At 40.8% G+C, this 13,240-nt stretch overlaps 1 protein-coding gene across 3 annotated transcripts in view; it reads left to right on the top strand.

Moving 5' to 3' along the window:
• Positions 1–11,458: 11,458 nt before the first annotated feature.
• LOC102695101 (glycerol kinase) overlaps positions 11,459–13,240 on the top strand; it is a 28,744-nt gene continuing 26,962 nt past the window's right edge. For 2 of the 3 annotated variants that reach the window (XM_069178750.1, XM_069178751.1), the window contains exon 1: positions 11,460–11,816. In XM_069178750.1, the coding sequence (XP_069034851.1) occupies positions 11,622–11,816 (195 nt within the window). In that variant the 5' untranslated portion in view covers positions 11,460–11,621. Of the gene's footprint in view, positions 11,817–13,240 lie in introns of all 3 variants that reach the window. The other variant, XM_069178749.1, reaches the window with a different exon arrangement.

The raw sequence follows: 13,240 nt of genomic DNA, 5'->3' as shown, positions 1-13,240 counted from the left end.
AAACCTTTATTAATTAGTAAAAAAAAAAACTTTCAAATAAATGCTGTTCCCGCATTCATGAACCATCATCTTTATTTACAAAGGTATTCACTCCAGGTATTTAGCATGGAATCGCCTTACAGATGTAAAGCTGTAATCCACTGTCCCAGCAGTGTGAAACAGTTGATAACAGGATTCGTCCTGTTGTGCGTGAGAATGTAAACGTCTGTAAATGAGAGAGAGTCTTTTGGACCAACTGGAACAGTTGACCTTCAGATGTTAATTGATCAGAGGATCTCAGCACGCCTATTCTTGAAAGAAGTAAGAGTATCAAATCCAACAACAGGACTCAGTAGCTAGATCCTGAGCTGGAAAAGTTTCCGTTCTTTAATCTTGCCGGTGTAGGACAGTCCTTTGAGCTCATGGACCATGTACCTGGTTACTCTCCTGTGATCTGATTGTAATGCACCAGTAACTTTCTCTGTATCCTGGAGACCAGAGCTGATCAAAATATTCTAAATGCGGTCATGTACTAAAACAGTGTCATACAATACTTGATAAATTTGGAATAGAGTGTTATGTTACAAGTAAAAATGACTTAAAAACATACAGTAGTTACATATTGCTTTGCCAGATTCTTTGTTATGCTGTCGTTCATATAATTAGTTTGAAATGGAAATGTCTTTAATGTTGTCTCTTACTTTAGAAGGAATGGAAATTGGCGACTGTTTATCTCCATTCATTCTGACAGTGTTTTCTGAATATCATATCTTTTTTTAACATTTTATTTTTTTAATCCTCTGTTTGGCATGAACTCTTCCCAAATCTGGTATGACTCCTGAAGTAATCGGTTTCATATTGTTTATCCTCTTTAATCCTGTCCTTATTTCTTAATCTTAGTTATCATCTCCTCTACTTGTTCAAAACCCACACACAAAATACTTCGCAGTCCAGGAACATGAATGTTTGTGGATTCATAACGATTTTTGAAGTTAACAACATTTATAATTCTAACGTAGAATTTTATATTTAACTTTCTTGTTTATTATTCTTAAGGAAATTAAAGGGAGATAAAAATAATAATAATAATCAAGAATATTACACAGCTCACATTGGAAACCCACCAGCGATGACTGTCCATCATTCAGAAAAGTAATTTTAAAAAATAGACTTCAGTCCCCATATTAATACGCACGAACGCCTCTTTTGTTGAGACGTTTGATTGCTGAACCCATCCAGACATTTCAGATTTGAAAAGTGCGCGCTTACACAGTTTGCCATGTTTTTTAAGTGTTTGTGGTGCAGAAATGTGAACTCACCTGAACATGTACAGTACAGTAGCTACTGTCTGACTCCTGTGAGGCTAATGAGTCTGTTCTATGGGGATTTTTCACTGGTGTTGCTAGGCAGGAGTCTGATTGGTAAATACCATGCACTTACTTGTGATTCGGCTGCCATCTTCTGGTTATCCTAGGTACTTGTACTAATCCTAATGCATTTAAGATTCCCGTTCTATTTGTTAATTTAAAATCTATTAACATCACGTTGCTCACTGAGCGCAGGCAAGGGCGATGATTTGGAAGTAACTGTTTTTCCAAGACAACAGTCAGTGCAGGACGTTTATGGTAAATTCGTCCCTCTGCGCATGAACGACAATGTGAATGTTCCCGTATCTTTGGCGGACACGTGTAAAGCCAGTTTCTGCCTCCTTGCTCTGCTGTCCAGAGTCCGCACTTCCAAGGCCATCGAGCATCAGGGATGGGATATTACAAAGGCCTGGATTAAATTTTAAACTTAAACCCACCCGTTAATCACCAATTTAAAGAATTAAAATCCCCGTTCAGGATGCAGAAGCAAGAGGCTTCTGGAAAATCTTTTTCCCCCCCTTTAGTTAGTGCATAATTTACAAATAGTGGGGGGGTTAACTGAAGCGTGGGTGTGAAGTGGAGCTCAGCCCCATTGCCTCTCGAAGTTCTGCGTACGTTTCTCCTAGAGATGAATGAGTCTCCTCACACAAACGCAACTCATATTTCTAGCTGATTCCACTGTGTCTGGAGTCCCGGACAGAGAAGACAGTGAGGGGACCAGACGCGAGTTTTCCAACTCCTCCAAAGGCAATGTCAGAGCCAAATGAACAATGAAATATCAAACCTGAGGACACAGGTGGGAACTGCGTGGGAGTGCATTTCATTTAAACCCGAGAACGGGAGGCATTTCTTTAGCCAAAGGGTTGTGGGAATGTGGAACAAGCTACCCCGCCACGCTGTTGAAACCAACACCCTGGTGTCTTTCAAGAGACGGCTGGGTGCGTTCCTTGGATTAAAGGTCTGTATCCTTTGTGTCGTTCTGGTATTTCATTTAGGGCTAAAGCAGTCTTGTGCAACCCTGCTCTGGGAAACACACCTTTGTCACCACAAATACAGACAAATACACCTTTGTCACTACAAACACAGACAGCCACCACTGCCCTAACCCCAGCGTGTGATGAGGACCCTCTGTATTTGTACATTACTTTCATACATTCATTATTTTTTTGCCATTTGTATTTTATATAGAAGAGTTATTCTAGCAGGCCAATCCAAAACTAGAGTTAGTGTGTTGCATTCTGTCATAAGGCTCTGGTGAACTGATTGCTTTTTACTACTTTAGAACATAAAACAAGTTACTGTATTTGTGATAGAAAATGTCTAATTCAAGATCATACTGCACAATTAAGTGCTATAATCAGAAGCCATGATTAGACGCGTCTTCAATCACTAGACAAGCATCAGCAGCTGGCCTATTTAAATGATTTGGTTAATTTAAAAAAAAGTCCAGACAGACAACCATAGGCTGAACAAGCTCATCAGGAGAGCAAGCTCTGTCATTGGGTCTGACCTGGACCCCTTGGAGGTAGTGGCTGAGAGGAGAACGATGTCCAAACTAGAGGCCATCATGGACAACTTCTCCCATCCCCTCTATGACAGGCTTGCAGGAATGAAGAGCACGTTCAGCAATAGACTGATTCATCCACGGTGCGACAGGGAGCGCTACAGGAGGTCATTCTTGCCGTCTGCCATAAGACTGTACAACGCATCCACCTTGCGTCTGGGCAGAGGCAACATCGACAGTGACCTGTTTCTGGACTAAACGCATATACACATCTACTGCTTCATCTGTTCTCTTTCTTTTTCTTTTTCCCGTTTACAACCATTTTTTGTGCAATATATGCCAGGGACCTGTGCAATACATTTCTATTTATATCTATATTTACATCTATATTTATATTCATATGTGTGATACGATTTTCTGTGTACTGTTCTGTTCTAGTTTGTTCTTGTGTGTCCGGACTTTGAGTAACTCTTGTATTGTATTGTATGTATTGTACTATTATTAAATAATTCGTTACACTGTGGCTGTGTTGTGTGTGTTAAGCTGCTGTTGCACTGCAATTTCCCTCACGGGATCAATAAAGTATCTATCTATCATGCCAAAAATTTAAAGGGCATGGCAAACATTAATTGAAAACCTCTCTTCTTGACTGAACATAAATATAATACTGGCGCTGTGTTCTGAAGCTTTCATTGTCAGGTTTCCTTTCTTATTTTAAGATTGAAGTCAAGCTCAGGCTATTTGGACATTTCTGTACACTGTCGAATTAGATTTTTTAAGCAACCTAATTTCACCACTGGTCTTCCGACGTCCGTGTCATTCTGCAAACCAACAAGTTTCCTTTTTATCGCGTGCATACAGTAAGTGTATTTAACAAACTCGAAATTGGAGGAGGGTTTTAGATCGTAAAGTCAGTGGTTTTTGTATTCTACAAAAATATTGCCTCATATAGCTCCTCCTAATTTCCCACACGTCCTGACTTAATGCGATGTTGTTGTCAGTGAACCCTACACCTTTATACGGCGGCAAACATTTCCTAAGGAAGACATACTTTATCTTGAGTCATAAAGTACGCCCTATCACGAGATGAGAGCTGTGCCGATTAGGGACACGCACCTTTTTTTTTTTGACGTATTTTACTATACTAGTGGTATGCAAATCATTTCCATAGTACGTGTTTTGAGAAGGGTATTCACCTTACAATGCTTAACTTGGGATGTCTGTATGGGACGTTCTTAACAAGCCTCTGATACGTGTAGTTGTAAAGTCCTTTGGTAGATACCATTGTATCTTTATTGATAATTCTGTTTTTCCTTTGTTCCTTTAAATTAAACATAAGATACATGTTGCATTCAGTGAGGCGCCTGTTCTCTCATGCTTTATGGCAGTTATGTTGTTAATTCCCGGACTTGCCATGTAATTTATGTAAATTGCACTTATTCACCGTAAACCTGGAAAGTATACTCTACCCATTGAGTTCACTTGAATGCTTGGTATTCTCATCTGTAGACTGCTTTAAGTGTTAAAATGTTATCCAATTTGTGCTGGTTTTATTGTCATTTGGTTATTTTGTTAGGTTATTCTACCAGCCCCCTCTAGTTTGAAACTCTTCTAGTGCAAGAATCTTCCTTGTACTAACACTTCAATTTTGTTTTATTGCTTATTATTACATTTGTTCAAATAATGATAGTAATGCACCATGTTTGAAAACAGCACATCTCTAAGGATTTGCAAACATAGTATCGTCTTGGGTCAATTCCATGTCTCAGTCCTGGAGGGTAGTCACAACAGAGCCAGTGCTTATGACTCACAATGTCAAGACACTTAAATGAGCTGGACTCTTTCCTTGAGGTTCAGATATGGTTAACTTTGATGTAAATAAAGATATTATATAAAAACAACAAACATGGGCACTTCTGAGTCTCTAAAGTAAACGTGTTAGCGATTATGTACAGATTTCAGCTGCTGTGAAATGCGTTTCAGACCCATGTTTTGGAGTAGTTTGTGCATGGCCTTCTTCTGTTAGCGTGTATGTGTGTCTTGCAAAATTGATCAACAGGGGTGTGTTAACTTGGTCCAAAATCAAAATTGCTTCAGCAGAAGAACAGCCGCATCTGTTTTGCTATTTGGATATTACTGAAATGGCGGTCATTGTTATCTTGTGGTCAAATGATTACTGCAAGTAATAGAGGATGTTTCATAGTTTGCTGATTCTCCCGAACAAAGGAGGAACTGCAAATAAGTAGAGATTAATGCAAGAAAGCTGGGAAAATTTAATATGTCACAATGTTTTTTTTTATTCTCAGAAATGTCCTATGACCCAGTCCCAGTTCAAAGAATCATTCAGGCTGCTATCAGTGTTCCACACTATTAGAATATCTGTAGATGTTTAAGAAATAGAATACATCCGCCCCTGACTGATCATTCAAGGCTGTTCACATCATTTGGCAACCAAGGACAAGGATATGCATCTGAAAATAGTGGGGATTTTCTTTGGCATGTACTCTTCTCTGGTTAAAACATGATCAGGTAGATGTTTACACACACACAAAAAAAAGTGAGTTTGGAAAAAAGCCCTGTGGAAAATAAGGTTAAAGTTCCAAATGTGGATCAGATGACCTATTTAAAACTTCTTTGATTTTAACTAGAAGTGGGTCTTAGAATTCGATACAGGAGAAGTATTTAAGTACAGACGGAGTTAACATCAGCTTTGTTACAAAGAATTATGAGAAAATGACTAATCTGCAGGGTCAAGGGGTTTTGAAGGTTCCAGATGAGACATTGAACCAAGATTCTAATTACTCAGGTTAAATATCTCATGACACTGGTTGAAAGAGTAGGGGTGTTTACCTTAGTGTCAGGGCTAAATTCCACTCTCTGATTGCAGCAGTACAGATGTCATAAAGTCCCCCCCTTAATTCAATTGGTGAAGGAGTTTTCACATTCTCTGCCTGATCTGCTGATCTGCTATGTGGCAGAGCAGGTCCATTATGTTAAATTGATGTGGGGGTGTTAAAAGAATATTCAGAGGTTATATCTTAGAAATGTTGGTGTCCTAATGTTTTTTTTTTCTGAAGTGGAATTTAATAATAAAAGAATTTAGAGCTATCATATGTTTAGATATCTTGGTATTATCTTTATTTGATGCTATTTTATTTACCTTTAAAATCAAAATCATTATTAAGAAGCTGATATCTCCAATATTTAATATTATAACTGTTTTAAAAATTGAAAGGAGATATTTCCATTCATTTTCATTCATTTTCTAACCGGTTCTTCCAGTTCAGTCACAGCCAGTTAACCTACTACTATATGTTTTGGACTGCAGGAGAAAAACCCATGTGTACAGGGGAGAACATGCACACTCCACACAGACAGCACCCCAGGTCTGGAACTGAACCCAGGACCCCAGCACTGACCACTGCGCCACCATACTGCCCCAGGAGACATTCAATTACTTTTCTATATAAAGTGGGTGGACAAACTAATAGAGCTACCCAACAAAGAAGACTTGTATTTCAAAGTTAATTCTCATTTAAAAAGGATTCTATGGATGTTTCAGATTAATTTCAGTACTAATTACCAATATCTTTCCATCATAAAAGATGTCCTGAAATCAGCACTTTAACCCGTAGGTTTCTTAAGCAATACGCGAGATCTAACAGATATTAAAAGACTTCAATTAATTGGTGCCCCATTTGTACTGTAGATGCATCAGTCAGGGAAATGGCTAAATTATTTTATGTATTAAACGGAATAATAATAATAATAATTGCTTACACTTATATAGCGCTTTTCTGGACACTCCACTCAAAGCGCTTTACAGGTAATGGGGATCCCCTCCACCCCCACCAGTGTGCAGCCCCACCTGGATGATGCGACAGCAGCCATAGTGCGCCAGAACGCTCCCCACACACCAGCTCTCAGTGAGGAGGAGAGCAGAGTAATGAAGCCAGTTCATAGAGGGGGATTATTAGGAGGCCATGATTGGGAAGGGCCAATGGGAAATTTGGCCCGGACACCGGGGTTACACCACTACTCTTTTCAAGAAACGCCCTGGGATTTTTAATGACCACAGAGAGTCAGGACCTCGGTTTTATGTCTCATCAGAAGGACGGCGCCTGTTTACAGTATAGTGTCCCTGTCACTATACTGGGGCATTAGGACCCACATGGACCGCAGGGTGACCGCCCCCTGCTGGCCCCACTAACACATCTTCTGTCTTCCAGAATAGGGATTATGACAGCAGATGCCAAACAAGCGAAAACGGCCTCAGGAGAGAAAGTCAGTGGTTGCAAGTCAAAGCTCAGCGACAGACATTTAACAGGATCATTGCAAAAAACCCACAAAACAACAGTTTGAAAAATTAACACAGAACTGAACCTACACCTACTGTATGTGCTCCAGTCTCACTATGTCATGGGTTTCTCAAAGCTGGTGTTTATGGCAGGGCTGCCTTTCAGAAACTGCTTGGACCCAACACCAATGCACAGCAACACGTAATCTGGACTCGTGAGCAGTGGAAGAAAGCAATGCAGTCTGATGAGTCTCCTTCTGCTCTTCTTCCTACATCTGGATGGATTTGTGTTTGGAGAAAGCCAGAGGAAGCCTTCAACCCAGGCTACCTGTTCCCCACTGTTAAACATGGTGGAGGGTCTGTTATGGTCTGGGCAGCCATCTCATGGGAGTCACTGGGTCTGATGATTACTCTGCTGGTAGAAATATGGCCAAGGAGTACGAAGCCATTTTAGATGACCTGGTGCGCCCTATGGTGCAAACGTTGTTTCCCCAAGATGTTCCCCCATGCCCCCATACACACTGTTAAACTCCTTCACGAGTGGTTTCATGATGAAGTCAGACACGTCCCATCGTCTCCCCAGTCTCCAGATCTCAACATCACTGAAGCTTGATGGGAAGCTCCGGAGTGTAGACTGCAGAGTAGACTTCCACCTCCTCTCCAAGACCTGGAGGCTTTCCCGTGGAAGAGTGGCCCAGTATTTTTTCAATTCAAGGTGCTTTATTAGCATGACCGATGGGTACAATCAGTGTTGCCAAAGCAAATAAAAATAATACAATTAACATAGAACAAAACAAAAAATAGAAGTAAAATAAAATCTACAGACATGTTACAGACATTTACAACAAAGACATATTATATAATATTGACATCTACTGTAGGCGGCTGGAGCATTATTGGGAGACGGACTCACTGTTCCTCAGGCTGTGACAGGAGATCACATACTGGGCTGCCAGATCAACTGAGTTCCCTCCTCCCTCTCCCAGTAGGATTGGGACCTGTTGTGGTTTTGGCAGGTGTGGGAACTCTGGGATTAGATTTCTGAATCAGTATCCCACTACTACAACTAGTTTAACAGTATACCAAGAAGGACTGGACCTGTTCTGAGGGCAAAGGGTGGCACAACTCCTTATTAGTTAATAAATATTAATGATATATTGCTTGGTGTTTACATTATTCCAACCACCATCCTGTATGTATGGGAAAGTTCTTGAGTTTTAAACTGAAGAAAATAATTTAGTGTAGCAAAACATACAGTATGCAACTGTTGAACAATGTTTGAATTGGCTGTGCTGAATCTTTACTAACGAAAGCACACTCGGGCAGCTACAAGCGGTTGGTGTCTCCTCCATTTTAATAAGGAGAACCATGCTGTCTTGAAACCTGTAAAAGGATAGATGTACAAACAAGAAACAAGAAAGGGAAAGATCCTAAACAAATGTATGTGTTTGTATAAACACACTGCAAGTACACAGGGGTGATTAACAATGAGAAAAACAACAACCCTCTTGGAATAATAGGATAGTTTTTTTTTCTTTACTTGCTTTCTGTAAGAAAATCAAAGGACAAGAAGTGTCTCATAAAACAAACATTTCTGTGGTGTCCCAATCTCAAAGGCACATGTCTCTTCTGGCAACAGAAAAAGGCAAAAACCCTATTGAAAACATCATACATCAGTCACAATCTTAACCAGCAGGATGTACAATTTAACTTGTACCTCATACCCCCCAACGCCCTGGGATTTTTAATGACCACAGAGAGTCAGGACCTGTTAGCTGGTCCTGCTAGCAGTAAGCTAGCAGCAGTTAGCTGTTTTGCTAGCAGTAAGTCAATATATGTTACTCAGTGAAGACAGGGGTAAAGACATGATCCAAAGCTGTCAAGGACAGTCCCACCCAAAGCATTGAAACATCGGAGACCTTACTGTAACAGACTTTGGCATCTTTTCTGTGAAGTGTTGAGATCATATGCAGGCGAAAACTGTTCTCAAATTGCACTTGGTTTTGAAAGTTGGTCGAACTTGAGCAGAGTGGTGTTCTGGGAAAGCTCTCACTTACACACAGCAGACAACCTCAGAAAGTATATTTTGAAAACTCAAAAGTGGGTTCATTCTGTGGAGGGCTTCTTACTATATTTCCTTTCTATGATTTCCATGAACAAAATTCTGTGAGCTTTGCATTATGAGGTTGAGTCAGATGATTCAGTTGTATACCTGGTTTCTGTGGAGAAGATTAAGACAGGAATCTGTAAATTGTATTGTCTTGTAATGTGTAAAGAGGGCAGATAATCTCACCAAGATCTTAATTCTTTGTCCATTCAGTGCCTGTGTTTACTTTCATTGTTTGTATTTCTGTGTCATTCAGCCTCAAACAAAAACAACATGTTTACTGAGATTCCATTCCATTTCTGAGGGTCACAGACAACAATATTATCATCCTAAAACTGAAAAATGTTATTCATTCGATTAGTTTAAATATGTTGTGTGTTAAACTAGGCCTACAGCCCTTGTTGTATATGTTTATTTTTTTAGAAATACTGAGAGGTGACAGGGAAGCACAGTGCTCAGCACTGGGGCCCTAGATTCAATTGCTGGGGTACTATCTGGGTGGAGTTTGTATGTTCTCCCTGTGTTCACTGGGGTTTGCTCTGGGTGCTCTGGTTTCCTCCCACAGTCCAAAGACATATAGTGGTTCATTGGCTTCTGGTAAAATTGGCCCCAGTGTGAGTGTGCCTGTGTGTCTGCCCTGTGATGGACCGGTACTCTGCCTCGCACCCAGATAAGCTCTGGGTCGCCTGTGACCCTGTATTGGATAAAGCAGTTAGAAAATGGATGGATGGGATACTGATAAAGTATAGAGAGTAGCTCCAGGAGTGAATAAACTCACTATAGAGGAATGATAATAAAACACATGCCCAGGTGTATATATACAGTATAGTCTATGTGTAAGATGTGAAGAACATTCAACAGATATCATACCATACCCATTAGTATAAATGATGTGACACCAGTTGTGCTCATTAAATCAGACAAATACTGTTCCAGAGCTTTACTGTTCTACTACAGAATACAAACACAGGTTATCTATCTACAAGAGAATCTGAGCTATATATGAATTCTGAGTTACAGTTAAAGAAAAATCATGTTCTTGTTAACACTGTGGACAGGACACCCCAAACCATCTCGCAGAAGTATGTTTTGGTGTTTTCTGACACAGGGTAGCAGGGTTGTTATCAGCTTGTGGCTCATGGATCCGGTTATGATCCACCTCTCCAGTTCTTTCCCTCAGACTCCGGTTTTTGCTAGTTCTATGGAGATAACATTAGAAACGTAAGGAAATGTTTACGAACGTTGTCGAACAGAAGCGTAGTAGTAACGGGGGAACCCGAAGTTAAAAAGTTGCAAGAACACTAAAAACGGCCTTTTAAGTGGTGAAAGGCATCAAATATGTCAAATATATAAAACCAAATATTTGAAAATAATTTGCAATATTCGAGAGAGAGGATTATAAACCTTATTGTGACCTCATCCTCATGAGCCCGTTAAAAAGCGAGATTAATCAAGTTATGATACTGCTGTGCCTTACTTGGCTTATTATTCATCCTGGTTGACAGCTACCTAAATATCTTCCAACGGGTAGTGGTTCATCTGTAGGCATTGATCGCGACAGTTTACTCTTAGGACTCAGAAGACTGCTCGTCTGCCCAGTATGTCCTGAGACGGTCTTGAAGAGGACGGGGTGAAGAGTTGAGATGCAATGAGTCGACATCACTGACAATGAGCTACTGCAGCTCTCACAGATCTCGCATGACCCGCGATTTGGACAGGTTTAGTTTGCTTCCTGTCTTTCCGGCGTAATTTCCCTACGCTTGCACTACTTCGTACTGTAAATTGCTTGTGTCACATTTGCGCTTGCTTCGTCTTTTAAACGTCTTAGACCTAAGCGTTTCCTGTTTGACGGGGTAGTTTAAAAAGTTGCACAGAAATGAGCTTTGAAAATTCATTAACACGCGTGCGGAAATCTGAGCATGCAATTGGCAAAATTAGTAGATGTGAATAATAACCCATAAGAGCAACCCATTTTATTTTAAATAACACTTTAAACCCAAGAAAGCACATTGACTGTCAAAAACCACCAGTATTGATGAACTTTCTTTATTTCTAACCCTTTAAACCTAAGGTTGCCAGGTGTTCCTTAGCAGGCTCGTTAGACTGTACATGTCAACCAATGCAGTTCCTCATAAGCGAGTACAGAACATCTGGAGACCAGCCTGATGATCTGAGCGGCTCAGGGAGAACCGAGTGTAACATGACAAAAGCTTACTTCCGGACGAGCCCCCAGCTCCTGCCCCCTTCGCCATGACGTCGCGCGTTCTGATTGGTCTAAACCTCGTGACGACGGCCCCCCCTCGACGCTGCGGAGCGGCCACTCCCCCCCGCCGGCTTTGTCTCTGACGTCACTGGAAGTCGCTGCGCATGGTGAAGGGCGAAGCAGGACTTTGTCCCGAAGGGGCAGGTAGCGGGCGTATAAAAACTGCCGGCTGCCCAGCGCAGGTCACCACGACCCCGGACAAGGCTTTGGTGCACAGCAGAATGGCAGCATCGGACAGGATAATGCTGGGTCCCCTGGTGGGAGCCATCGACCAAGGAACAAGCTCCACTAGGTTCTTGGTGAGTCAATGGGAAATCTCCTCGCCTTCCGCTGCTTTGCCAGTTTGATACTGATGGGTATGGATGTTGACAGGTCTGTCCTTTGTATGACCGAGGGCTAAGAACAAAAACCAACCGAAATGTGCGCTGGATTCATTTGGAAATAACTGACCCGTTCTGATAACGAGTCTTTTTCCCCCAGGCGTGACTCGTAGGCGCCGTGACGGTTTACAGTCGGTGCTGTTCTTGTACTGTGCAAGCGACTCTCTCAAGAACATATATATAATAAGAGGATTATTATTGTTTTTATTATACAAACGTGGACGTTTTCATTCTGTTGAACCATGATTTTTTTTTTGTGATGTACAGTACCTTATGTCTTTGATGACAGACGTGTACATAAGCCGTCTCCACATGCCGCCGCTTAAAAAGTGATGTCAAAATGTGAATACATTCAAGAGAAAGCATGTCATGTACAGTAAATAGTGAGGTTAGGCAGTATCTTGATACAATGCAGAAGTAACCAAAGGATGTTTTGGATTTAAGTAACAGTGTGCTGTGTAGTCTGGGTCATCATTATGTGAACATGAGTTTATAACGGACTGTAATTCCTAATCTGCCTGTTCTGTACTAGAAACACTGGTGAGTCTCCTTGCCTCTCCAGTGAAAGGGCTTGAGGTTAATTTCTGTGAGCAGAGAGTTTCCCCCCAGTAACTGTTTAACTTATAGTTTGTTACTTATGTTTTTTGTTGGGGGTAATTGTAACAAACAGATACTCAATAACACCGGCTGTCCTGCCAGTTTTCCAGCAGACTTCACATGTTCTGGTGTGCACTGTAACAGACCTGCAGATCCATGCCTGGGACTGTAAATACGAACTATAAACCTTTAGGTCTTTAAAATGCAACATGGTGCAAAACATGTGTAGAAAAGGTTGGAGGCTGGGACAAGAAAACATTGTTTGGGTGGAAATAATTGTGACAATTTAGCACTAGTTAATGGGCTGCTCTATTAGGTCCCAGTCTAAGACGAAGAGAGACAAGACAATTATATCTAAGAACTCATTTCATCCACTGTTCCATTGGGCATAGCACTTTAGCTGTATTAGCAGAGAATGCTGCTAAAAAGACAGTAACTCAATAATTATTAAAAATATAATCTTTCAAGATTTTAACTATATATTTACTTTTCATCGTTGGAGTATGAGTGATTGAGTCTTTGTTCAGCAATCAGAAATTGACTAGAATCCTCCCATTCGTGTCTTAGGTATCAAATGACATGTAAGAATGCAATTCTTTAAAAATAAAGTTCTTGTCTTATGAGTCATGTGATAATTTTATATTGAAGGTGAAATGGAACGGAACCACACCTACAGTTTTCTGTTAGGCTGGAAATACTCTCTGGAAAAATAAAGTGATGCACTATTGCCTGCTTTGGCCATGGAG

Source organism: Lepisosteus oculatus, chromosome 15 (assembly GCF_040954835.1).
Source record: "Lepisosteus oculatus isolate fLepOcu1 chromosome 15, fLepOcu1.hap2, whole genome shotgun sequence".
Classification (NCBI taxonomy): Eukaryota; Metazoa; Chordata; class Actinopteri; order Semionotiformes; family Lepisosteidae; genus Lepisosteus; species Lepisosteus oculatus.
This window is presented reverse-complemented; position numbering and strand designations above follow the sequence as displayed.